Source organism: Cydia strobilella, chromosome 19 (assembly GCF_947568885.1).
Source record: "Cydia strobilella chromosome 19, ilCydStro3.1, whole genome shotgun sequence".
Taxonomy (NCBI): Eukaryota; Metazoa; Arthropoda; class Insecta; order Lepidoptera; family Tortricidae; genus Cydia; species Cydia strobilella.
Genome location: NC_086059.1, coordinates 8444662 through 8472328, shown reverse-complemented (window position 1 = coordinate 8472328; position 27667 = coordinate 8444662). Strand labels below are relative to the sequence as shown.

The following is a 27667-nucleotide window of genomic DNA, read 5'->3' as shown; positions in this document are numbered from 1 at the left end:
GGTGAGTAAAAGGTACCGTTGACGGGTAGACTTAGAGACTGATTTATTAAATCATAATCAAGTGTTTTATACATCTCTAATCTACGGCGGTACAGACATTAACTTAACCGAATCAGCGCGTGCTCTAACTTATACTAAGTTATCGACACGCGCCGATAATATTTTGCTGACCGCCATACCTACCTACCTATAGGGGGCGTTCAAATATTACGTAATGCAATTTTCGAAGATTTTTGAACCCCCCCCCCCCCCCCCCCTCCCTGTGTAACGCGCCGTAAAGTTTTCGTATAAATTAAATTAATGTAAAATTATTATATCAAATACCTGTTATGCTGTATGAGAGATATAATCAGATATATCTGATAAAAATATGTCATTCGTATATATATCTTATAAATTATATCCCTTGATCGTTATATCGACCATATCCATAGTTATTATATATACAGTGAACCGCACCCATTTCAACCTAGTCTGTAGGTTTAATAGGGGGTGAGTAAAGGGACACAAGAAGTGTGCCGTGGTGACGCGACACGCGAGCTTCCTTCGTCTTATACTTCGAGTGCCTTCGAAAAGGTTACAGTGCGCGGACTGTGTCACTCGAGGTAAGTTGCAAACGGAAAATTTAAAAAATATTGCGGTAACATTTCAAAACGAATTACAATTCAATTCAATTTTTATTTATTTAAGACAACAATGGCCCATAATGGTTAGTAACAATTAACAATTAAGATTAAAAACTAAGTGTTAGTGGAACAAAAAACAGAAAGCGACAAACAAAAACAGACAGCAATAACATTAACTATGACCTAACACCACAGACAATATAACTTAGTTATATTGTCTGTGCTAACACGAATTACGTATGATAGTTTTAGTTTGTTTTTTCATTTTTTTTTGTACATTATGCAAATATAAAATCGACGACGGTTATAGTTTAGTTTTGCGCGGTGTCTGTATATCTCATAGAAAGAGAAAAACAGTGTTTTTGAAAAAAACCGAACCCTTATAGGATCATTCGTGCGTCTGTCTGTCTGTCTGTCCGTTTGTCACAGCCTATTTTCTCCGAAACTACTGGACCAATTAAGTTGAAATTTGGTATACATATGTAAGTTCGTGACCCAAAGACGGTTATGTAACGTAAACGTTATGGCGCGTTACATGTTTGGTAACTGTAATTGCACACACTATTTTACCAAAGTATTTTCCTGTAGATCAACTACCGTATTTTAGGTAAGTAATTGTTATTTATATTTCACCGTTTTAAATAAACAAACTTACAAAAAAAAGGTACTTCTGTTCGTCATAAAAATTACCTAAGCTATAATTATTATTGATAAATAAAATAAAACCTGAACATAAACAGCATAATTATTCCTCTTTACAATTATACCTTCAAGATTGAAACGTTGAAGCCTAAAGATAATAAATAATTGAGGATGCTACTGTCGGCGGGCAGGGCGATGTCTTTATTAGTAAAACTAGGGATGTAACGATATCGATAAATCGGCCGGTATAATCGGCCGATATATCGGTATCGGTATCGTTATTATTAAATTCAGCCGATATCATAGTTTGAAAAGCGCGTGAAACGATCGACGCTGCTAATAATTTGAATAACTTTGTTTTCTTAACAAAAATCTACCTAAAGTAAACTATAATTACTGATTTGGATTTACTTTTGCTTTAATTGCTTGATGGTTACCTAAATAAATGTTTTGTTTTATTTTGATTTTGCATTTTTTACAGTTTTTCACACTTCACTTAATTGAGTGTCTCTGTCTATTATAAATATTTAAGTGTGTTTTATGCATATTAAGTATATAATTCCTTATTTATTTGATTTATTAACTAACTACTATGCCAGTGATAATGGTACCAGTATCGGTATCGCCGATTATTTACTTCAAAAATCGGTATCGGTATCGTATCGGCAAAATCATATCGTTACATCCCTAATTTTACTTTCTACATCCGTAATGTTTACGAGTATTATCGTCAAAATAATAGGTACTACGCTTAACGCTTACCTCAGAAAACCACGGGCCAATTCGAACAATGATCTAGATATCAACTAGATATCCACTAGATATGAAATATAAACGATAACGAGATATTTAAGAAAGTCATTCAAATTTGACATTTCCGCGATTCTGAATGTCCTTTTGAACGATCTAAGAGCCAACAGGAGTGGTCATTTCTCCATACAAACGTACTCGACTGTTTCCTCCGTGGTTTTTGAAGCTAGAGCAATGATTTTTTCAACACAGATTAATATTGTCAATATCTGTGTCGGTGTGTTTTGCTTTTTTTGATATTTTTGTTTTTTAAGGCGCTAGAGCCCTTCACACATGGCCAAAAATGGCCTCACTGACTATGCCGCAATGAGAGGCGTGGTATTCAAAACTGGTATCAATTAGCCAAAAAATCAAAACAGTCCGACACAGACAATTTCATAATCATTTAGATTTCCAAATTTGGTTACGATTGGTTAAGTTTTGGAGGAGGAAACAGTCGAGTACAAAACCTCGATTTTTGAGATTTTTACGCAGGATTTTTCGCCTAAGCTGCAGTTGTTCTTATCGCACTAATTTTAGGGGCGGGGTCAAGTTTCTAAATACGTACACAGACAGAAAAGTGATGGGCAATAGTCGACATTAAATGTCGATAATCTAGTGATGTGATAAGATCGATAAACCTTTTCAAAGTCGCGATTTGCCCCTTAGTAGGAGAAGTAAGTAAAGTGAGTATGCACTTTGGCCTCAGGGGATATCGTTTAACACTATTTATTATTCCTTGGTTCATACAAAGCTGAGCTGACGCACTAGCTACGAGATTAAGTCCTGGTAACCCGCGAAAAAGGGAGGGGAAAAGTCGGCTTCTGCGGTCCAGTTTGCCTCTATTTCTACATATCTGTTGCTATGAGATCAAATTTGGTATAATTATTGTGTAAATTAGGGACGAATAATTTATTTTAGAAATAATAGTTTCACATTTTCATACACAAATCTGAATATATGAACGAAACATTAAAATCATATATAATTTTTGGTCACTGATTTGCTCTTTAGAAGCAAATTGTGGTGATTTGCACTAAAAATTAATTACACAATTTAGTCCATTTATTCGTTATTTAGAAAAGTATCAGTTCTAAGTACGTATTCATACATTTGATTGTAAAAAGAATTAGTAATACTTTGGTTAAAATATTGTTTTATATTTTACAATTTTCACTATTATTCTAAAATTTATTTTAAATAAAGTATTAATTTTATTAAATCGTTTATGACGTGATCTTATTAAGTATGTATATGAAAAGGGCTCCACGAGGCGAAATACTTTTTACGCCAATTATTTTCTTTTTTTTTTTAATTTACAACAAAGACGAAAGTTCGAGAAAAATGTGGTTACTTAATAATTGCCTAACTTGTTGAAAAAATAACTACATACTATCAACTTATAACCGTAGTATATTCCATGATATGTTTTAAATGCACCATATTTTTTTCTAATTTTTAAAAGAATATTTAATACCTTTAAAATAATATCTGTCTGTCTGTCTGACTGTCTGTCAATCTATCTGTCAGTCTGTCACCAGGCTGTATCTCATGAACCGTGATAGCTAGACAGTTGCAATTTTTACAGATGATGTATTTCTGTTGCCGCTATAACAAGAAATACTAAAAACAGAATAAAATAAATATTTAAGTGGGGTTCCCCAAACAACAAACGTGATTTTTTGCTGTTTTTTGCGTAATGGTACGTTTGCGTTTTTTGTTAATAGCTTTTGAACTTTTTTTATGTGGGAATGCTTCGAATACATTTTTCTAGACATCATTCCGAATCTAATGAGGTATCATACGTATTTTTAGGAGTTAGTATCTCTATTAGTGGCAGCCGTACAAGCCCAATTTCAAAGAAAAACCGCAAATGGATGTACAAGTTAGCCGTTTGGCACACGCATACTGAGGTCAAAACAAAATTTTTGACCCGCAGTTCCTAAAAAAATCCCTTAGGAAGGGTGTGCTACAACATTTTTTTTTGTTTGGAAAAAAACATTTTTTTTTTTCAAAAACCTATCGTGTGTGGTATCATACGAAAGGGCTTTTTGAGGCGATTCTAAAAGTATACCAAATCATTACATTTTAGCCATTTTTTTTGTAAATTAAAACAAATAGAATTTTCAAAACATACCAGGTTTGGGGTCACGTTAAAGGGTTAAAGAGGTATTTCCCGTTGGATATATGGATATTACGTATCCTTGTATGATTAATATGTACCGTATCTGCAGTACAGTTCCATAAGTCTCGTAAAATAGGTATTGAAGTAGAACGGCCGGTCCGGGCCGTAGCAACTACGCTCGCATTCCATTGCTAATTGTTCTGTTTATAAGTTATTGATATACCCGACAAAAAAAAACAGAAAAAAGTGTTTTTTGTTTAATTTAGTTTAATTTGTATACTTTTAGTTTAAGTCATATATGTTAATACCTACAGTATTAAGTTATTTGTTATAGGTTAAGTGTGCGCTCACCGATAAAATGTATTTTGCGTGAAAAAACAATTAATTCTCGTGTAAGTGAATATTATGTATTCTTATGAGAAAATAAAGATCTTTAAACCTAACTGTGTCACTTTGTATTTAAAAAAAAAACTAAATAAAATTATTTTTAAAATTCCTTTTTTTGGGTTAGATATGAGGAAATCACGTATCATTTTTGGTATATTGTACAAAAAAAAATCAGCCATATCGTATCTGGAGGAGCCCAAACTTGGTATGTTTTGAAAATTCTTTTTGTTTCAATTTAAGAAAAATGGCTAAAATGTAATGATGTGATATATTTTCAGAATCGCTTCAAAAAGCCCTTTCGTATGATAGATAAGAGAAGAATACGATAGGTTTAAAAAAAAAGTTTTTTATACAAAAAAAAAGATTTTTTATACAAAAAAAAGTTTCAGCACCCCTCCCAAGGGATTTTTTTTTAGGAACTGCGGGTCGATAATTTTGTTTTGACCTCTAGTATACGTGTACCAAACGGCTAACCTGTACATCGATTTGCGGTTTTTTAATGCGAACAGCTTGCACTATATTTTTAACCACCTTGAACGTTTTGTAGACTAGACTATTGTCCCAAATTGGGGTTTCTTATTCATTCCGACCAGGATTAGGAGCTCTTCAAACATACCTATTTTAATCAAAATCTGACTCATAAATAAAAAACGGACCATTAATAAAACTGTATAATTACATCAACGTAAGAAATATCTCATGTCACATGTTTCTTTGTTATGATAATTTTATCTAACCTGAGGCTTTCTTTTTTTCTAATCAACGAAGCCGGAGAGCGACAAATTTGTTTTTCATCACACTTGCTCGAAAAGATCTTATTTCATGCAGGTGTACTGAAGGGAAAACAAAAGGCCTATATTGTTCCCGCGGGAGTTATAGCTTTCTTTTTTTAATTAGATATGTCACTAATTCATACGAAGTACGAACCAAGTAAGTTATAAGTAAAATACTTTGTTTAAAGTATAAGGGTGTGTAAGGGAGTTTTACTTCTAAAATACTGACAATTATAATTTAGTATTTTTGTTTATAATATTTAATTGGATTAATTTAATAGCCGTTTAAAATATTTTTACACAAAATTTTCAATCGTGGCTGAATGCCGAAGGTCTTAGATGCCTAACCTGTCAAGAAATGACAATATGGCGGACGAATATTTGAAATGTCACCGTATTTTATAATTATTTCCCTGAAAATTTAGTTTTTCATCACAAGTGTAACGAAAACCATTGTGTGTAACTCCGGGGTTAAGAATATTGTAAACTCCTCCTTTACAAAATCTCACTAACCCCCCTCGTTGCACAATGTAGGTACTAATAGCACAGCGTGTCGAAAGTTGATACTTTCCGCACGGAAACGAGAAAAGAAATGATTGTTTTTTTACTCTCCTGTAAAAGTCAAAATGTTATTTGGATTGCAGGTTGTAGAAGGATATTGAATTCAGCTACCTAAAATCAAGAAGTTAAATCACAATAACAGGAAATAAACGCTCAGTGGTGGTAGCGAGCTAAGCTAACAGAAAAAGTTTGTAAGAACTAGCTATAGCCTATGATATGCCTATATAGCGGGCCGCGACCGCGACGCGACTTGCAGGCATAAGGTCCGTGAGCGCAAATGACGTGCGCGTCTGTGTGCGTGCACCACACACACGGGGATATAGCGGCGCCGCCCCCGTCAGCGCGACGGAGATAATCAGTTTGAAATCTCAAAATTGAGAATTCGCTCAGCTCCTGTTGGCTCTTAAGATATTACTCAGACATTCAATGGATATCTAATGGAGTAATGGATAATCCAAAACTTCACAATAATTGTAGCGTGAAATGACAATTAGTTTCTCGAATCGAACTACGTAAGATAACTAGTTGAGAACTAAACTAACGTATCTATTAGATCACGTATTGTTCTCGTATCTAGTAATTATCACGTTGTTCGAATTGACCGGCCAGTGGGCTGTACAGTGTATAATTTGCATGTTTACCCTTTAGCCGCCCAGAGGCCAATAAAAAGGTCTTCCGTTCCATTCTAATTAAGTAAATTGCATTTGTCTTAGCTAGTTTTCATGTCTGGACTAGAGGTTAAATTTATTCTTCATGTCAACTGATGCGATATAAGCAAGTGTCAATTGTATTGCTTTCAAGTATACATTAAAGCAACACAAAAACAGTTGTCTTAATATACCTGCATAATATTAGCCAAGCGTCAAAGCAGATGACTATGGCAGTATGGCACCCCATTTTTAGTATATTTTTAGGGTTCCGTACCCAAAGGGTAAAAACGGTACCCTATTACTAAGACTCCGCTGTCCGTCTGTCCGTCTGTCACCAGGCTGTATCTCATGAACAGTGATCAAGCTAGACAGTTGAAATTTTCACAGATGATGTATTTCTGTAGCCGCTGGGCTATAACAACAAATACTAAAAAGTATGGTGGGTGAGTCCGACTCGCACTTGGCCGGTTTTTTAGAAATAGATAACACTATTTCCAAGCAAATCGCTGCAAAATAAACGATTATGGAATAGGACAATTTTAATTAATGGCTTAACTTTTGTTGTGTTGTGACTTGTGTTAATATTAATATTTATTTCAGATGTCGTTAGACATGAAGCATGCACGTTCAGTACCCCTAGTGTAAATTTCATTCGATAGCGTGACGTGACGTACGCGTTAGCGTTAAGTGTCATTTATGTGACTTTGTTTCCAAAACGCCCCGCTTGGCGCGCTGTTCAAAATCCCATACAAAAATATACATAACGCAAACGCGAACGCTCGTCACGCAGAAAGGTGAATTACTTTATATAGCGATAGGCTCTCTTCAATGTTTAATTGTTTTTGACATGACCTTGCAAAATTCTTCTGATTGAAAACGACCACTTTAATAATTAAGTAGGTAATTATTGAAAGAGATTGCAGTAATGTGCATTGGGGTAACTTCGAAAGCGTGACTATTTTGAAAATGCCAAATATCTATAAAACCGATCTGGTATCGGATGTCGGATGAACAAGAAACAAGTTATATGTATAAAAAAAATATAAAAATGCACTTTTTACTTTTCGCTCCTTTGTATTTGTATCGGACATTCGATATGGATCGAACAATGTGTAAACGCTCTTACGCTACTGCAAAGCTTATTACCAATGCATCTTCTTTACTTTTCTAGTTTAGAGTTTGTGCGAAAAGAGAAGAGTCGTAGAATGTATTGGATCCCGTACATTTCACGACTCATCTCTTTCCGCACAGACTATAGTAGTTATTTCCCATTTTCATAATTACCTCGCGTTACCCCAATGCCCAATTACCCAATCTTATGCAACTTTCACGTGGATTTTTTTTACAACTGTCGGTCCGATTCGAACTTTAAGATACGTCAAATATTAGGTCTAGAAACGATATGGATTAGATATGTCATGCGGGCTGTACACACTCGTCGAGAGATCCCGAGACAGGCCGAGAACGAGTGTGTACATACATGCTGCTCTCTTCTCGCCTCGTCGTTACTCTTCTCGTCTCGCCCTTCTCCGATTGGATCGGAGCGGTGCCGAGTGTGTACAGTCGACATCACTGTCAAAAGTGAAATTTCTTCAAAAAAACTTCACTTTTGACACTAACACATCTAATCCATATCGTTTCTAGACCTAATATTTGACGTATCTTAAAGTTCGAATCGGGCCGTGTGTCAGTTTTGCAAAAGCTGAGACAGGTTTTCTTACGAAACGTAGTACATTGTAGTGGCCATGTCTACGGTCACGATCTTACGATAATAAGAGCATTTTGTATGCATCATCAAGCAGACATTTGCTTTGACGCTCTGACCAAATGACTCAAGTTGGACGTTAAGGATATTTACGAGACGGAATAGAACAAACATTGTATCTTATTGTCACATTAACCTTCTAATTCTTGCGTATTACTATTCTAAATTACATCTAATTAAATAAAACTATGAAAACGGATTATATCGCGTATATTGAATTTATAATACATCCCGACGTTTACCACCCGTCACCCGTTGACCACGAACGCTGTAAAGAGTTCGAAACGTCGGGATGTATTATAAATTCAATATACGCGATATAATCCGTTTTCATAGTTTTATTTCATGAGTAACTATCGCGGTAACCGAAGACATTACATCTAATTGTTTGTATTCTTAAAATCTTGAATATTTTCTTACATTTTTCTTCCTCAGGCCTTATCCCATTTTAATTTGGGGTCGGCTCTCCTAATCAATTTTCTCCAGTTGTATCTGTTCCGGGTCGTCGTTGGGTCTATATTCTTATTCTCTAGGTCTTTCTTAACTACGGACATCCATGTAAGTCGGGGTCGTCCACTCTTTTTCGGCTTTTCCACACACTAGCACCTTCCTAGTCATGTGGTCCTCCGGCCTTCTCATGACATGACCATACCATCGGAGTCGTGTTTCCGTTAGCTTGTCCTGTATGGGTCTTATTTTGAACGAGCCTCTGATGTAACAGTTTGGCACTTTGTCCATGAGTGTCACTCCAGCAGAATGAATGTTTTCTTGAATATTTTCTTACATACTCGTACTAAATACAAACAAAACTAACTTAAGTACATATGATACGAAATATACAGGTTGGGCCAAAACTTAACGTTCAAAGAAAGAAATTAGATTGCTCGCATCCGGGCTGTTAGAATTTAACCCATGTACGTATGTTAGCCGATTTTTTGTAGTTTTCGAGTTAAACGAACTGCGACGAACATATCAAGCGCGGTAACTTGAGATAGTTAACATGTAAATAGTGAATAGTCATCTTACTCCTAAAGATTATTTTGTTCCAGGATGTATATATGGTTGGCATTAGCAGCGGTGGCACTGGCGTGGTGGGCGCGGTGGCGCGCGGGGCGCCGACGAATGATAGCCCTGGCCTGTCAGCTACCCGGCCCGCCAGCGCTACCCGTACTTGGCAATGCTTTGAGATTCATGGTCCCTTCCGAAGGTACGTAGACTGTAACCCTATTGTACAGAGGGCGATGTTTACTGGCGGTGACGCGCGGGACGCCGGCGAATGTTAGCCCTGGCCAGTCAGCTATCCGGCCCGCCAGCGCTAGCAATGCTTTGAGATTCATGGTTCTATCCGAAGGTACGTATACTGTAGCCCTATTGTACAGAGGGCGATGTTCACCAGCGGTGGCGCGCGGGGCGCCGACGAATGTTAGCTCTGGCCAGCCAGCTGCCCGGCCCGCTAGCGCTACCCGTACTTGGCAATGCTTTGAGATTCGTGGTCACTTCCGAAGGTACGTAGACTGTAACCCTATTGTACAGAGGGCGATGTTTACCGGCGGTGACGCGCGGGGCGCCGGCGAATGTTAGCCCTGGCCAGTCAGCTACCCGGACCACCAGCACTACCCGTACTTGGCAATGCTTTGAGATTCATGGTCACTTCCGAAGGTACGTAGACTGTAACCCTATTGTACAGAGGGCGATGTTTACCGGCGGTGACGCGCGGGGCGCCGGCAAATGTTAGCCCTGGCCAGTCAGCTATCCGGCCTGCCAGCGCTAGCAATGCTTTGAGATTCATGGTTCCATCCGAAGGTACGTAGACTGTAGCCCTATTGTACAGAGGGCGATGTTTACCGGTGGGACACAGTTATAGGCTAGTGATAAGGTTGTGTCAGAATGTTCCTGTTTAAAACGGCAGATTTGATTAATATCTACCGTTTTATTCTTGTTCTAAGAAGCGTCCGTTTTTTTTCAGTGCCTTTAGTTATTTTTAACCGATTTCCGAAAACAGAATAGGAGAAAAATTCACAATTTTTCTATCTATATATTCAGCCTGTATCATAATATTATGCGCGCAATCTAAACTTAATTATACACATTCATAATCATAGTATCACCTTATCAATTGACCAGGAAAAACAACTAGTTTAGCTTTAATTTTCCTGTAATTACAAATTCCTGATAGTCAAGTAAACTACAACAAATTACCGTGGTAAGGAACAAAAGTAATTGAGCATGCTTACCATGCCTGATTAAAGTGGCTAATAACCACGTGTACCAAGTCCTCTGCAAGAACAACCAGTTTTTAGAAGGATTGCCGTGTGTTATTATAATTTTAATTGACACTGAGGAAAGGAATCCCCAATATGAATTCTTGAGGTTGTTCATGTTGTTTCTAGTTCAAGTAGAAAATAACATGAAACCTTACTCACCATCAGGAATACGACACTAGATAACTGTGTGGAGTAAGTAGCAGTAGGTATTATTCTGTAAGGTGCAACTGCAAGTACTTGTGGCGCATCACAATACTGGCTGCTCACAACCCGTCTACGTTGCTACGTCAACGTGTCAATGTCATTCCTACACAACTAAATTTTCCTTCTATCATACGGAAGCCTAAATCTTATTTGTGAATCCAATTGTAATTAGCCATTGTAAATATTCTCTCATTATATATATTCATCGCACTCCGCGTATCATTTAATATAAAAATAGTGCTCAAGGCAAAGGCACTAAATTGGTGACCCGCGACTTTCAAAATGACCGACAACTTCGAAGACTCCGTTTGCGAGAAAATAGAGGCCGAACAATCCAGCGCAGCGGTAGATCGTTTGACCATGAGATTACCACCATTTTGGGCAGAAGATGCGGAAGTTTGGTTCGCCCAGGTCGAGGCGCAGTTCGCTGTTTGGGGCGTGAAAGCGGATTCTACGAAATATTTCCAAGTGATCAGAGAGCTAGATCCCAAAACGGCTCGCGAAGTACGGGATATCATAACGAAGCCCCCAGAAACAGACAAATATGAAAAATTAAAAAAACAATTGATCGATCGACTGTCAACGTCGCAAGAAAACAAAAGACGTCAGTTGCTGCAATTTGAAGAACTTGGAGACAGAAAACCAAGCCAATTCCTTCGTCACCTTCGAGGATTAGCTGGCGATAGTGTCACTGACGATTTTCTCCGAAGTTTGTGGTCGACTCGCCTACCTACTCAAGTGCAAGCGATCATCGCGTCTCAGAAGACGGCTTCTTTAGACGACATCGCAATCCTTGCAGACCAGATCTTAGACGTGACACCTGGTTCTTCTTTTAAGCAGGTTGCAAGCATGAGTTCGTTTGAAGACATGTTCAAGAAGATGGAGCAATCTATAACGGCGCGCATCCAGAGCGAAATGACTCAACAGATTGCTCAGCTAAGCACCGGTAGCAGCAGCGGTCAGCGACGCTCGCTTTTTAATAAGAACAGGTCGCGCAGTCGCAGCAGATCCAAGTCACACGGTCGGTATCGAGCTGTCAAATCAGGTATGTGCTGGTATCATAGTCACTTTAATACCAACGCACGGAATTGCATTCCGCCGTGCAACTTTAAAGCGGAAAACTAGTAAGACAGTCTACCGTGGCGGCTGCTGACTGTCCTACTACAACCAGCCGCCTATTCATCACGGACAGAGTAACTAAAATTCAATACCTCATTGATACCGGATCTGACCTGTGCGTTCTGCCACGAAATTTTATGCCTAAATGCAAGTCGCCTGACAACTACTCGCTTACTGCCGCTAATGGTTCGCTCATATATACGTACGGCATAATCAAGCAAAAGTTAGACATAGGATTACGCAGAGACTTTATTTGGAACTTTGTCGTAGCAAATGTAAATAAACCTATAATCGGCGCTGATTTTCTTGCACATTATGGTATTATTATCGATTGCAGAAATAGAAGACTAATTGACAGCTTAACAACTTTGTCGACTACGGGACAGCTTAAGCACTGCAACCAACCCAGCGTTAAGGCAATTTCGGGTGACAGTGAGTACCACCGCTTGCTAGCAGAGTATTCCAGCTTAACGAAACCATCTGGACTGCCGCGAGAGATAAAGCATTCCACTGTTCACTACATCCGAACTACTCCAGGTCCTCCTACCTTCTGTAGACCACGCCGTTTAGCTCCAGATCGCCTGAAGATCGCCAAGGAGCAGTTTGAAGAGATGCTTCGTGACGGTGTAGCACAACGCTCTAATTCACCGTGGGCGTCGGCGCTACATATGGTGCCAAAAAAAGGCAACGGTTGGCGGCCGTGCGGGGATTACCGCGCGCTGAACGCACGCACTATCCCCGACAGATACCCTGTTCGCCACATAGAGGACTACGCACATCGACTCGCTGGTAGTAAAATCTTTTCAAAAATCGATTTAGTTAAAGCTTACAATCAAATTCCCGTTTACAAAGATGATATCTGCAAAACCTCAATTACAACACCATTTGGAATGTTCTCCTTTCCATTCATGCCATTTGGACTCCGAAATGCTGCCCAAACCTTTCAACGGTTCCTAGATGAGGTGCTCAGAGATTTGGACTTCGTGTACTCCTACATCGATGACGTGCTCATCTATTCTAAAGATGCCGAGCAGCACTTAGATCATCTACGGCAAGTGTTCGATAGGTTCCATGAGTACGGTATGCTCATCAATGAATCCAAATGTTCTTTTGGTCAGAAAGAAGTCACATTCCTAGGATTTACTGTCTCTGAAGAAGGCACATGTCCCATCGACGAGAAGGTAAAGATTATGCAGGAGTTTCCTCCCCCAAAGACCGTCGGTGGCTTACGCAGGTTTCTCGGCATGCTGAATTTTTATAGAAGATTCGTTCCTCACGCTGCCGAACACCAAGCCCCTCTTCACGACATGCTAACTGGACCTAAACTGAAAAGTTCGTCTCCACTAACTTGGACAGATCAACAGTTAGAGGCTTTTCAGAACTGTAAGTCTAGTCTTACAAAATCTACATTACTGGTTCATCCCGTTATGGACGCTGAACTCGCTCTAGTAACTGATGCTTCAAGCACGGCTTTGGCCGGCGTATTACAACAATTTGTACGAGGAGAGTGGCAACCACTTGCTTTCTTCTCAAAGAAGATGACACGGCAACAGACGCAATACAGCGCGTACGATCGGGAGTTACTCGCTATATATGAAAGTGTCAAACATTTCCGCTACATGGTCGAAGGCAGACATTTTGTCATTTATACAGATCATAAGCCTATCACCTTCGCCTTTCAGCAAAAAGACAGGAAATGTTCCCCGAGACAATTCAATTATCTTGATTTTATTTCGCAGTTCACAAGCGACATCAGACATATCTCCGGGAAAGACAACATCACCGCTGACACGCTCTCCCGTATCGAGACCATTGCCGTGCCACCAGACTTCGAAGCCATCGCGCAAGCTCAGCAGGAAGACCCAGAACTACAAGAGCTTCTTGTCAATCGATCTTCGTCTCTGAAGCTTGAGAAAGTACCCGTACCAGGTACCAATGTTTATTTATATTGTGACACGTCTCAAGCAAAGCCACGTCCGTTTATCGTCAAGCAGCATCGACAGAAGATATTTAACACCATCCATGGCATGAGTCATCCAGGTACGAGATCCACAATCAAACTTGTAACTCAGAGATTCGTGTGGCCATCTGTACGCAAAGATTGCGGTACCTGGGTACGTGCATGCGAATCGTGTCAACGTGCTAAAGTGCAACGTCATACCTCTTCTCCTCTTGGAAATTTCAAATTACCAGAAGAAAGGTTTAGTCATGTCCACATTGATCTGGTCGGCCCATTGCCACATTCATCAGGATTCCGTTACCTTTTTACAGCCATAGACAGGTACACACGGTGGCCCGAGGCAAAGCCACTGTCTGATATCACGGCTGAATCGGTAGCCCATGCATTCTACGACACTTGGATATCGCGATTTGGTTGTCCTCAAACCGTAACTACTGACCAAGGACGTCAATTTACCTCACGTATGTTTAAGGTCTTGACAGAGCTTTGTGGTGCACAGCTGCGTCACACGACGGCTTATCATCCACAAGCCAATTCGATGGTCGAGCGTCTGCACCGCTCCCTGAAGGCAGCCATCATGGCCCACAACAGCACGAGGTGGACTGAGGTGTTGCCGATCGTCCTACTCGGCATAAGAAGTGCGTGGAAGGAAGACATCAAATGCTCAGCTGCAGAGATGGTGTATGGTGAGCCTTTACGCATCCCGGGTGAGTTCTTTCATTCTGATAACTCTAACACCCTGCAGCCTGATGATTTTGTCACTCAGTTGAAACGCCAGATGTCTCACCTCAGACCTATCCCCGCATCAAGGCACGGAAACAAATCAGTCTTTGTTCATAAGGACCTAAGTTCATGCAGCAATGTTTTCCTTAGACAGGATGCACTGCGTGGATCACTAGAACCGCCATACACAGGCCCATATCGCGTGCTACGTAGAACGGACAAGACCGTCACATTGGACTTACTACGAGGACCAGTGACAGTCTCCATTGACCGTATCAAACCAGCCTACATGCAGAACGACACAGCTTCACCTACAGGCACAAATGCTAGGCCTACTCAAGCTGTTGTCCCGGTGAGAACCACTCGGTCTGGCCGGAAAGTAACCTTTCCTTCTCATTTTCAGGCAGGACTCTGATTCTCCCAGGGGGGTCCTGTGGCGCATCACAATACTGGCTGCTCACAACCCGTCTACGTTGCTACGTCAACGTGTCAATGTCATTCCTACACAACTAAATTTTCCTTCTATCATACGGAAGCCTAAATCTTATTTGTGAATCCAATTGTAATTAGCCATTGTAAATATTCTCTCATTATATATATTCATCGCACTCCGCGTATCATTTAATATAAAAATAGTGCTCAAGGCAAAGGCACTAAATACTTACCCGGTTGGGTTCCACCAGATTCTAAGTAGATAACATTTTTTTTTGTGGAAAAAGGGCATTTACCCGTGTTTAGTGTATATATTGTTGTTTTAACCTTTTTCAATTGTTTTAAATAGTACTCCAAACGAACAAGTTTGGGAACAAATCAAATTATTTTATTAAATATTTTGATTTGTGTTTTTTAAAGTAGTCACACTACTATATATAAATTAAAAACTGTAATAGTCTCTCTCGCTACAACGTAAATCCGTAAGGAGTTCGTTTAGGAGGTGCAAGCGCGCACTGCTTGCCCTTAGAGCTGGTCAAAGACGCCTAGTCTTACTAAGATGGCATATAGTCGAGAAATTCGGACGGGCACCGCCGTGGCGGGGTGGCCTAGGGGTTCATGGCGTTAGCCGCGATAGCTAAAGACGCCGGTTCGAATCCGGCCTTCACCACTGGAGGGCTTCGTCACTTTTTCTTTAATATATGACATCTATTACAGTTTTTAATTTATATATAGTAGTGTGACTACTTTAAAAAACACAAATCAAAATATTTAATAAAATAATTTGATTTGTTCCCAAACTTGTTCATAGATGGCAGCACCAGTCTCTCTCGCTACAACGTAAATCCGTAAGGAGTTCGTTTAGGAGGTGCAAGCGCGCACTGCTTGCCCTTAGAGCTGGTCAAAGACGCCTAGTCTTACTAAGATGGCATATAGTCGAGAAATTCGGACGGGCACCGCCGTGGCGGGGTGGCCTAGGGGTTCATGGCGTTAGCCGCGATAGCTAAAGACGCCGGTTCGAATCCGGCCTTCACCACTGGAGGGCTTCGTCACTTTTTCTTTAATATATGACATCTATTACAGTTTTTAATTTATATATAGTAGTGTGACTACTTTAAAAAACACAAATCAAAATATTTAATAAAATAATTTGATTTGTTCCCAAACTTGTTCATAGATGGCAGCACCAGTCTCTCTCGCTACAACGTAAATCCGTAAGGAGTTCGTTTAGGAGGTGCAAGCGCGCACTGCTTGCCCTTAGAGCTGGTCAAAGACGCCTAGTCTTACTAAGATGGCATATAGTCGAGAAATTCGGACGGGCACCGCCGTGGCGGGGTGGCCTAGGGGTTCATGGCGTTAGCCGCGATAGCTAAAGACGCCGGTTCGAATCCGGCCTTCACCACTGGAGGGCTTCGTCACTTTTTCTTTAATATATGACATCTATTACAGTTTTTAATTTATATATAGTAGTGTGACTACTTTAAAAAACACAAATCAAAATATTTAATAAAATAATTTGATTTGTTCCCAAACTTGTTCATAGATGGCAGCACCAGTCTCTCTCGCTACAACGTAAATCCGTAAGGAGTTCGTTTAGGAGGTGCAAGCGCGCACTGCTTGCCCTTAGAGCTGGTCAAAGACGCCTAGTCTTACTAAGATGGCATATAGTCGAGAAATTCGGACGGGCACCGCCGTGGCGGGGTGGCCTAGGGGTTCATGGCGTTAGCCGCGATAGCTAAAGACGCCGGTTCGAATCCGGCCTTCACCACTGGAGGGCTTCGTCACTTTTTCTTTAATATATGACATCTATTACAGTTTTTAATTTATATATAGTAGTGTGACTACTTTAAAAAACACAAATCAAAATATTTAATAAAATAATTTGATTTGTTCCCAAACTTGTTCATAGATGGCAGCACCAGTCTCTCTCGCTACAACGTAAATCCGTAAGGAGTTCGTTTAGGAGGTGCAAGCGCGCACTGCTTGCCCTTAGAGCTGGTCAAAGACGCCTAGTCTTACTAAGATGGCATATAGTCGAGAAATTCGGACGGGCACCGCCGTGGCGGGGTGGCCTAGGGGTTCATGGCGTTAGCCGCGATAGCTAAAGACGCCGGTTCGAATCCGGCCTTCACCACTGGAGGGCTTCGTCACTTTTTCTTTAATATATGACATCTATTACAGTTTTTAATTTATATATAGTAGTGTGACTACTTTAAAAAACACAAATCAAAATATTTAATAAAATAATTTGATTTGTTCCCAAACTTGTTCATAGATGGCAGCACCAGTCTCTCTCGCTACAACGTAAATCCGTAAGGAGTTCGTTTAGGAGGTGCAAGCGCGCACTGCTTGCCCTTAGAGCTGGTCAAAGACGCCTAGTCTTACTAAGATGGCATATAGTCGAGAAATTCGGACGGGCACCGCCGTGGCGGGGTGGCCTAGGGGTTCATGGCGTTAGCCGCGATAGCTAAAGACGCCGGTTCGAATCCGGCCTTCACCACTGGAGGGCTTCGTCACTTTTTCTTTAATATATGACATCTATTACAGTTTTTAATTTATATATAGTAGTGTGACTACTTTAAAAAACACAAATCAAAATATTTAATAAAATAATTTGATTTGTTCCCAAACTTGTTCATAGATGGCAGCACCAGTCTCTCTCGCTACAACGTAAATCCGTAAGGAGTTCGTTTAGGAGGTGCAAGCGCGCACTGCTTGCCCTTAGAGCTGGTCAAAGACGCCTAGTCTTACTAAGATGGCATATAGTCGAGAAATTCGGACGGGCACCGCCGTGGCGGGGTGGCCTAGGGGTTCATGGCGTTAGCCGCGATAGCGAAAGACGCCGGTTCGAATCCGGCCTTCACCACTGGAGGGCTTCGTCACTTTTTCTTTAATATATGACATCTATTACAGTTTTTAATTTATATATAGTAGTGTGACTACTTTAAAAAACACAAATCAAAATATTTAATAAAATAATTTGATTTGTTCCCAAACTTGTTCATAGATGGCAGCACCAGTCTCTCTCGCTACAACGTAAATCCGTAAGGAGTTCGTTTAGGAGGTGCAAGCGCGCACTGCTTGCCCTTAGAGCTGGTCAAAGACGCCTAGTCTTACTAAGATGGCATATAGTCGAGAAATTCGGACGGGCACCGCCGTGGCGGGGTGGCTTAGGGGTTCATGGCGTTAGCCGCGATAGCTAAAGACGCCGGTTCGAATCCGGCCTTCACCACTGGAGGGCTTCGTCACTTTTTCTTTAATATATGACATCTATTACAGTTTTTAGTACTCCAAAGTTACAAGTAACATAATCGAGGTTAATGATAATAAATCCTGTTTTTTGTAAGGATAAATTCTCTAGAACTGCAATAAAGCAAAGTGCGAATTGAGGATCCAAGTCGAATATGTGCTGCTGCCCTCCTACAATATTCACCCGCGATCTTGACCAGAGGGCCTACCGCGTAACACGAAAATCGTTATATTATGTCTCTATATTACTCGAATATGCAAGAGTGATAGAGACAAATACCGAAATTTCGATTTTCTTGTTTCACGGTTGGCCCTTCTGATCGCCAGAACGCCTTGTTATGGCCTTCTCATGATCCATCTTCCATGTATTATCAATTCATGATTAATACTTCATTATCTTTAACATTATATTATGGACGTAAAGTACCACATCCAACTAAAAAAAAACCACGTTTGCTTTATTTTCTGTATCATTAGTTTTATTCGCGTAAATTTTTAGTCTGTTCAATTCCCGGGTGAAACAAGCTAATTTCAAAAAAATCTTTGAATGGTGTTTTGTTTCTTTTTAAAAATAAAAGAATGTTTCCTTTGAGCAAAATGAGCTAACTTAAGGTTTTAAGGCTCTTTCCCTCCGTCCCATTAATTCTTTCCACACTGTATACGGAAGATATTACATTTTATACGTGAGTTTTCTAGCCCAATAACCCGATAATAAATAAAAAAGTAACTATGATAATCAAAGATTTCTCAATGAAATGTATATACTTTAAATTCACTACACAAGTAATCATTTACCTACGTATATATCACGTGTTGACCGATTTTTATTACATATGATTGTTTTTATATTATTAAGTGCTTTTATTGGCTGATTATCAGCCTAGGCATATAAATATAACATAATATCAATTTTATCTGGCATGATTAAGATTACGATTGAGCTAAATTAGGAAATATTTTTACTGTGCCATTACTGCACTTCTAGGTCCAGATTGAAAAAAATATGGTAGCGCATTTAATTCCTTTAGTTCTAGGTATATATTTTTTATTAAATTTATTTTAAAATTGATTAAACTTGATAGTATATACATATGTAGTTGATCATAAAGAGAGGAGTCATTTGCCTTTTGTTATAGAGATCTCCAGTGTTGGGTGCCTGACAATATTGGTTGGACATTACCTTATTTCAGAACTGAACAACGTGGTCGGGGAGCTAATACAGGAATATGGCGATGTGTGGCGATTCTGGCTTGGGCCCGACCTCAACGTAGTCGTCAGCGATCCTGACGACGTCAAGGTTATCCTATCTTATTTAGTTAGTTTTAGTTTTTTTTTGTTTCTTTATAAAATACATAGATCACATAGGTCACTTGTCAAAATCTACAGTTCTTTAATTTGATAATCATGCAATAACTGTTTTTAAAATCAAATGTAATTTTTAACCGACTTCAAGATTTCAAAGGAGGAGGTTTTCAATTCGGTTGTATGGTTTTTTTTTATGTTTGTTACTCCATAACTCCGTCATTTCTGGACCGATTTTGAAAATTCTTTTTTTGATTATAAGTATATACATACAGATTGGTCCCGTTTTTGTCAAAAAGCAATTCTGATGATGGGATCCATGAGGAATCGAGGGAACTCCTCAAATATTAAAGGCATACATATAGTGATTTTAGTATTTTCATCAACAAATCAAGCACTTACATTTAAAAAGTGGCATTTGATGAAGTGAAACTGCTGATGATGATCAGAACAAAATTCTTCAATGACGCATAGTTCACGTTTGGCGATTTGTCCTCTTCGTTATGTTTGTTAAGCAAGTTAGGTTTTCAAGAAACATTTTTGTCAAGCTCGAGTTCTGATGATGAGACCCACGAGGAACCGAGGAAACTCCTCAAATGTGAAAGGCATACATATAGTGATTTTTGTATTTTCATCAACAAATCCAGCATTTACATTTAAAAAAGTGACATTTGATGAAGTGGAACTGCTGATAATGATTAGAATGGAACTCTTCAATGACACATAGTTCACGTTTGGCGATTTGTTTTCTTCCTTATGGACCCAGACCTAAACTTGGACCCGGACTCGGACCCGGACCCGGGTCTGAACATGGACCTTAACTCGGACCCGGACCCGGACCGAACTCTGACCCAAACTTGGACCCGGATAGCCGGACTCGGACCCGGACTCTGATCCGGACCCAGACTCGGACCCGGAAATGCTACTAGAAAAGTGGGTTAGGTGGGTGGGTGGCTTTTGAACTGCGATTCTCACAGAACAGAACTGCTATCAGAAAAGTAGGTTAGGTTAGGTTTGAGCTGTGACCCTTACAGAAACGAAATGCTATCAGAACAACCATATAAGGCTGCGCGTGCAGTAAAGGGTTAAGTAGGTAAGTTTAGGTTTAAGATAAAGTTAAGTTGCATATCAACAGCTAACACAAACGCAAAGGAGCCTCGTCTGCCAACAAACCACTGTGTGGTTTGGCAGAAGAAAATAGGTATTTAGTTGTAAGTAAGATCTTTGAATAAACGTTTATTTATTTATTTTTTTTTTTTTTTTAAAAAGTAGGTTAGGTTAGGTTAGAACTGCGACCCTTACAAAAACGAAATGCTACTAAAAAAGTGGGTCATTTTACCTCCTTTTCTACATAATTAGGCAAAAGATGCTGTCTTTTTCATTTCATTGTCTGGAATCTAAGAGTGCACCATCAACAATAAGTGAATTTTCAGCGGCATCCTCCATTGAAGTCGGTTTTTTTTCTTAAAAATTATTTTTCATAAAATCATCATCAGAATAACATAGTTGTTCTAGTAATTTAAGTTTTTTTAGCAAATATTGTGTCACTTTCTAAAGATTTCATATCATTGGGAAGTTTGTTACTTATTCTGGGCCAAAGACTTTTGGACCTTGGCGAGTTGTTGAGTATGAGGAGCAGCCAGTATGAACAATCTTAAACTGTTCGCGTCAGTCCTTTTAAGACACTTCGACCCATTAGGATTCTTTGTAATTAAATTAAATATTATATTTCAGGGTCTACTCACGAACTCGAAAACTAGCACGAAAGGACCGCAGTATAAGTACATGGCTGACTTTTTAGGAGAAGGCATTCTGAGCGGGTCAGGTACGTGGTCCGAATATATCATTTCGCTCGGTCGATAATTCAGATTTAGAAAAATATAGCTAATAACTAACCATTTTATGTATTTAAAAAAGATCTCAATCACATTTTGGATGGTTATACACTTATCTTTATTGGCTATGTGCGAAGTTGGTAGTGGGGGAAATACAAGCGACGCCAACGCACTGTGAGGTGAAAATAGAACTTTCGTGAGGCATCTTCATACTTGGCAGCTGCCAACTGTCAAATAAGCATTATGTCCCACACCCACTTGGGCGGCCCCACAGTCATGCACGGAGCGATCACTTACTAAACAGTCTTACAAAATGTGAATTCTCCTTAATAACCAATTTGAATCTCAAAAACTCAAACCTACATCTTCTGATGAAATAAAAAATTGCAGGACCAACATGGCGAACACGCAGGAAAATTGCTTTGCCCAACTACGGCCGGAGGGCAGTGGAGAGCTACGAAGAGGTGTTTAACAGGGAGGCCGATCAAACGCTGACGAGGCTGAGGGGCCGAGTCGGCGAGGCTTTCGACATTTATGACGACATCGTCATGGGCACCACTTACACTGTTTGCCGTAAGACTTTTGATTGTTCTAATTCTTGGGACTCGGTGAGCTGTAGACCTCGCGAATCTACTTGGCTCCGCCGTTATAATTTTTTTTTTATACCACGTCGGTGGCAATCAAGCATACAGCCCACCACTACCAGAGAATTACACGCGCGTTGCCGACCCAAGTAAATTAAAATTTAAAATTTAATTATGAAATAAATTCAAAAATTTATGACCAAAAAATTCCGTTTTATTATCGAAATTAAGCGCAAAGAGTTGACTTCCCATAGAAAATTCTTATTTTGCGCCTTTTTCTACTGACCAGTTGGCTGTGTTTCAGTACTTTTACGTTCTTTTTTTAGAGGCATTGATGGGATTGACTAGACAACAAACACTGAACCTGCCAAATATGCATTCGATCGTCCGCGAAACACACGAGTAAGTAAATCCGTTTTTTTGTGGCTTTAACTACCAAAGAGTACTTGAAAGAGTATTTGATCTGCTGTGGTACAGTCGCCATCAGCGGCCAAGCTGTTCACAATATCTGAACACGTACTCTAACTCCCTGACAATAGAGGCGTGTTATATATTTGTGAGCACCTTGGCCGCTACGATATATCTGATGGCGACTGTAGTAGTTTTTTTAGATTTCCATTAACCTGTCAAAATTCTATTGCAGGGTATATCTACTCGTCTTCATGAGAATGACGCAATGGTACCTTCAAATAGAACCCCTGTACAGAATAACAAAATATTATCAAAAGCAAATAAAGTTTATAAAAAAGATGCAAGATATGATAGACGTTATTGTGCAACACAGACTTAAAGTCCTGGAAGCCATGAATGATGCAAGGAAAATGGAGATTCTGAAGTTAGAAGGTGACAATGCACACAACACTGAACTAAGTGTCGTGGATAGACTTGTGTTGTCTAATCAAATATCAAGCTATGACGAGTTGTTGAGAGAAATATTCACATTATTTACTTCGGTACGTAATTTTAGAACTTTATACCATAAGTAGTTAAGTACTTATTGGTAGTAAGTACCATTTTCTTAAAAAATAATAATGTCAGAAATTGTATATTAACATAACACACTATCTATGTTTAAAAATAAACTTTTACTTTGATAATTCTAGGGCCGCTTCGCCGGTTTATAAGCTTGCCAAAGTAAAAGCAACATTTCAAACACAATGTAAAATATATTTAATTTATTACAGAGTCAAGAGGCAACAGCAAAGATGGCGTCTTTCTTATTGTTGATGATGGCGTATCATCCTGACCATCAGGTAAAATTAACAAGCCCAATACTTAAAATATAAATAAAGTAATAGTTAAATATAATACCAATTTAAGCGAGATGAATGTTTATTCTCAAGCGCTAGCGTAAAGTAGGCCAATTCAACCACCAAACATGCGGCATTATCTAGATTAGCTGTCAGATCAATTTCCCTATGTATTTTTCAATTTGTCATTATCACCCTACCATGGTTTAGTCGAAAGAGATTAAAAACCTCTTTCCAAAGTAACAGCGTAAAAACACTAAAGCCACTAAAGCCTTATGAGCAATAAGCTGTCAATTTGTCATTGATAAAATTGTTAAATTCCCGCCAAAGCGATTGCACTTGACGTACACCTACTTCCCTTCAATAAAAAATAAAAAATACGGTCGAATTGATAACCTCCTCCTTTTATTGTATCCAGTGGTTATTACTTTTAACAATATCATTAACTGTGGTGGGCAAGTAAATTGCATGAGGTCTCGCGTATTGAATTCTATTTAGGTTGGTAATTAATATGTTTCAACTCCTGATCACCGATCAAATTTCATCGAGTATGCTTATGTAACTAGATATCTGTCTTAAATAATTGTTGACAATTTATCTACCATAGTTTTTTGTTATTTTAAACAGGAAAAAGTGTACGCCGAAATAAAAAGCGTGTTTGGCGATAGCGACAGAGACGTCACTGATGACGACATCAAGCAGATGTCATACCTAGACATGGCGTTCAAGGAGGTCCTACGGCTCTTCCCTATCGGAGTGATGCTGCAGAGGATCATATCTGACGATATTCAAATAAGTACGTATCTAGACTGAGACCAAGCTAACTCTAACAAAAACAAAAAGCTTATTTGGCGACAGCGACAGAGACGTCACTGATGACGACATCAAGATGTCGTACCCAGACATGGCGTTCAAGGGGGTCCTGCGTATCTGACGATATTCAAATAAGTAAGTAGACTCGGGCCAGGATAACTGTAACAAAAACAAAAAGCGCATTTGGCGACAGCGACAGAGAAGTCACTGATGACGATATCAAGATGTCGTACCTAGACATGGCGTTTAAGGAGGTCCTGTTGCTATTTCCTATCGGAGTCAGTCAAACTCGTTCGTCTTCTTAGTTTGTCTACTGACTGTGTAAACAAATCTGTATTGCATCTTACAAGTGCTATAGTTATTTAGGTTCAAAATAGGCGTATTTTTGAACGAGAATTTGGCGAGATGAATATAATAGATCATACTATTTATGTTGGATATCCCACAGAAAACACTGACATTGAAACAGTGAATTTTTTTCCCAACATCGTAGTTGGTCTCCATCATCGTATAAGTTGCTCACATATAGCCTATATATATATTCATCTCGCGTTATATGGCTAGGGGTTAAAAAATAACCTTTAATTAATTTCAAAATAATGGAATGTTAACCTTTTAAAAGTGTGTCACAAGTAAATTGGGTAACGTGCCATCTGTATCCGTTTAGATTAAAATCAGTGACTTAACACTTGTTTTTTTCCTCAGATCGTGCATGTATATGTGCTTTGATGCATAAAATAAAATTGTAACTTCTAAAAAGCTAACCCTGTTTTAGGTAACGCAACATTACCGGCGGGCTGCTCGCTCGTCATCCCAATCTTCCACATGCATCGGGACAAGCGGTACTGGACCAACCCGAACTGCTTTGACCCGGAGAGGTTTAGCCCCGAACAAGCGAAGCTGCGGCATGGTAGCTGCTATATCCCGTTCAGCTTGGGACCAATGGATTGCATGGGTAAACATTCCGGGGAGTGCGCACAGGAACTGCACGACCTGATTCCACCTTCCCCTTTCCATCATCGGACATCCAGGCGCGGGGAGCGAATGGAAAGTGACCATATTATCTTATTTAACAATTTTTTTGGGATATTTACAATTGCTTATTATTGACGATGGCAATAGAGAAGGAATAGCATTCATGCAAGAGCTCACTCCGACAACTTTTTTGTTAAGAGAACATAATTTTCAATGAAAATTCTTTTCAGGGAGATACTTCGGCACTAAACTAGTGAAGACTATGTGCGTGAAGGTGCTGCGTGAGTTCCGTCTGACGTCTCCGGAGTCGTACGAGGACATGCGCCTCGTGATGGCCGTGTCCGTCGCCTCCGTCAATGGCTACCCCGTCCAGCTCCATCATCGGAAATGTTAACGTATTCCTTAAAACATTAATCTTAAGACACATTTGGAGGGCGCGCAAACTCGCATGCTAGTTTCATTATATTGTGGTATTTGACAGGTCGGCTGAATTGGATGTAACCTCAATAAGTAGTCCGCAATGTAATTAAAATCGCATGCGCATTTGCGCGCCCGCTTTAGTATCTTATGTCCAGTCAGCAGCAGAAGTTGCTAAGCGCGGGCCAGATGTTCAAATGATTTTGACACGACTTTATTGTTAAGAGAATAAGAGCGTGTCAAGGTAATTTTGAACACCTCGCCCGCTTAGCAGCTTTTGCTGCTGACTGTAATAGCCACTGATGAATCCCCTATCGATCGCTACAAAGTGTAGTCCATTCGTATTAAGAAACTGTAAATAATCATAATTAAATCAGTAAACCATAAATTGTTATTTTAATAACTATACTTTCTTGTTGAAAATGGTAAAAAGGGTCACTCACCTTTTAAGTCAAAAATTGCTCGAAATGTTTCGCTCCATAACGAGGAACGTCAACAGGAGCACGTGACGGACCCGTTTTAATATATTTAATAGGAATATAGCTCTAGTGTATAAAACAAACGAAAAAGAGCAAAAACAAGTTTTGCATGAAAAACTTAAATTCACTGTATTTTTTTACTATTGTATCTGAAGCTACATAAACTAATTACAGGCCTAGGTATACCTTATCCTATTGTAAGTACAAAGTTTCAGAGCAATCTAACTTCTCGTTTTAAAATGAGCGCGTAACTACGTTTGTATTGGAGAACCGAGCTTGCTGGGGACTCTTAAACCTTAGCGTATTTAAGGTTAAGAAGGTCTACTGTCCTTAAAATTTTGTATGAAATAACAAGCAAATATTAAAAAAAATATTTATTTTTATTATAAATAAAAATAAATTCCAATATAAATAAAAAGCCAGACTGGCCATACCCACGATACCCTAACACTAATAATAATGATTCTTATTTAATAGATAACCTATGATTAGCTATAGGTTATCAATTAAATAAGAATCATGAGATGAGCCTGGAAAATAACCCGATGGTAGCATATAAAGTCGTATATAAGTGGAACGGTCTCACTTCTAAAGTTATTATCAAATATGAAGCCACTGTTGGTGGTACTTGTGGTGTTTGCATTGGTGATATGTCTTTGCGAGAGTGCTGCCCTAAACTTTGGTTTGTAAATTCAGATATTAGTTTTTTTTATAACTTCATTCTTGTTTTTTCTCTTACCGATATTTAGAGACGGAAATTTAATAATTTAAAGTTTTGATACAAGTCATGTTTCAATTTTAACTATCCTACAGAATGGTACATGTTAGAGTCAGACCAAGCTAAGATGGCAGCGATTTTGATAGCCCAGACGGGGCAAGTGTTATTGAGACGTCATAATCTCATGGAGGTTTGACGTTTAAAATAACACTTGCCTCATCTGGGCTATCAAAATCGCTGCCAACTTAGCTTGGTCTAACTCTAACTGTTACCTGCGGCGCCAAAGAAGGCCCATCGTTATTTTTAATTATTCTTATAAAATTAACTTATAGTACTTTCTATTGTACTAGCGAACATGGACACAAAATTAGAACCCATTCTGACTTATAAAAGTATTGAAATTTTTTAATTAGGTTTCTTTGGTGCAGGTACCTTTTTTTGTTTTTCAGTGGTTTCATCAACCCATCTTAGCTTCGATTTTATATATTTTTTCTACATTAAGATGAACCTGACATTTTAAAGGGGTAAACTGCCTACTACGCTTTTTTAACCACAGTTTGGTATTTCAGATCAGAGAATTAGAGAAAAACGCGGTTTTAAACTTAATGGCGGTGGTGGAAAGAAAAAAGTTAATCAAAACATCGGAAGTTGCGGGGGTGGATATGGTGGACACGGTGGACAGGGGGGTGGCCGGGGGTATGGCGGCGGCGGTAGTAACGGCGGCGGGGGTGGTTATGGAGGAGGCGGTGGTGGGGGCGGCGGCGGCGGCGGTGGCTACGGAAGTGGATTTGGATATGGAAGCAGTGGTGGATATGGAAAGAAATAATAAACAAGCTGCCATGGAAATGAGCAAGTTCAGGAACGATAGTAGATAATTTCTGAAGTTATGCAGAACGATGATAAATAATATTAAATGTACCTACATAAGTATTTTTTTGGCCATTCCATGGCCCACGCCTTCACTAAACTGCAACTAAGGTAAAAAAAAGGTGAGTATCAGGATGGCGGGTGTATATCAACAAATG

General features: G+C 39.3%; 1 protein-coding gene across 3 annotated transcripts; it reads left to right on the top strand.

Annotated features, from left to right (window-relative positions):
* The first annotated feature begins 539 nt into the window (after positions 1 to 539).
* LOC134750127 (cytochrome P450 4g15-like) lies at positions 540 to 25459 on the top strand. 3 transcript variants are annotated; one of them, XM_063685237.1, is made up of 11 exons: positions 540 to 605; positions 9368 to 9525; positions 19460 to 19566; positions 21306 to 21396; positions 21797 to 21979; positions 22317 to 22392; positions 22634 to 22943; positions 23175 to 23243; positions 23868 to 24036; positions 24829 to 25008; positions 25259 to 25459. In XM_063685237.1, the coding sequence occupies exons 2-11, from the start codon at positions 9369 to 9371 to the stop codon at positions 25420 to 25422; spliced, it is 1506 nt and encodes a 501-aa protein (XP_063541307.1). In that variant the 5' UTR covers positions 540 to 605; position 9368; the 3' UTR covers positions 25423 to 25459. The 3 variants fall into 3 exon arrangements, with proteins under 3 accessions (XP_063541307.1, XP_063541308.1, XP_063541309.1); XM_063685238.1 differs by lacking the exons at positions 540 to 605; positions 9368 to 9525 and adding an exon at positions 9868 to 9977; XM_063685239.1 differs by lacking the exons at positions 540 to 605; positions 9368 to 9525 and adding an exon at positions 10028 to 10121 and having other exon boundaries at positions 25259 to 25458.
* Positions 25460 to 27667: the final 2208 nt, after the last annotated feature.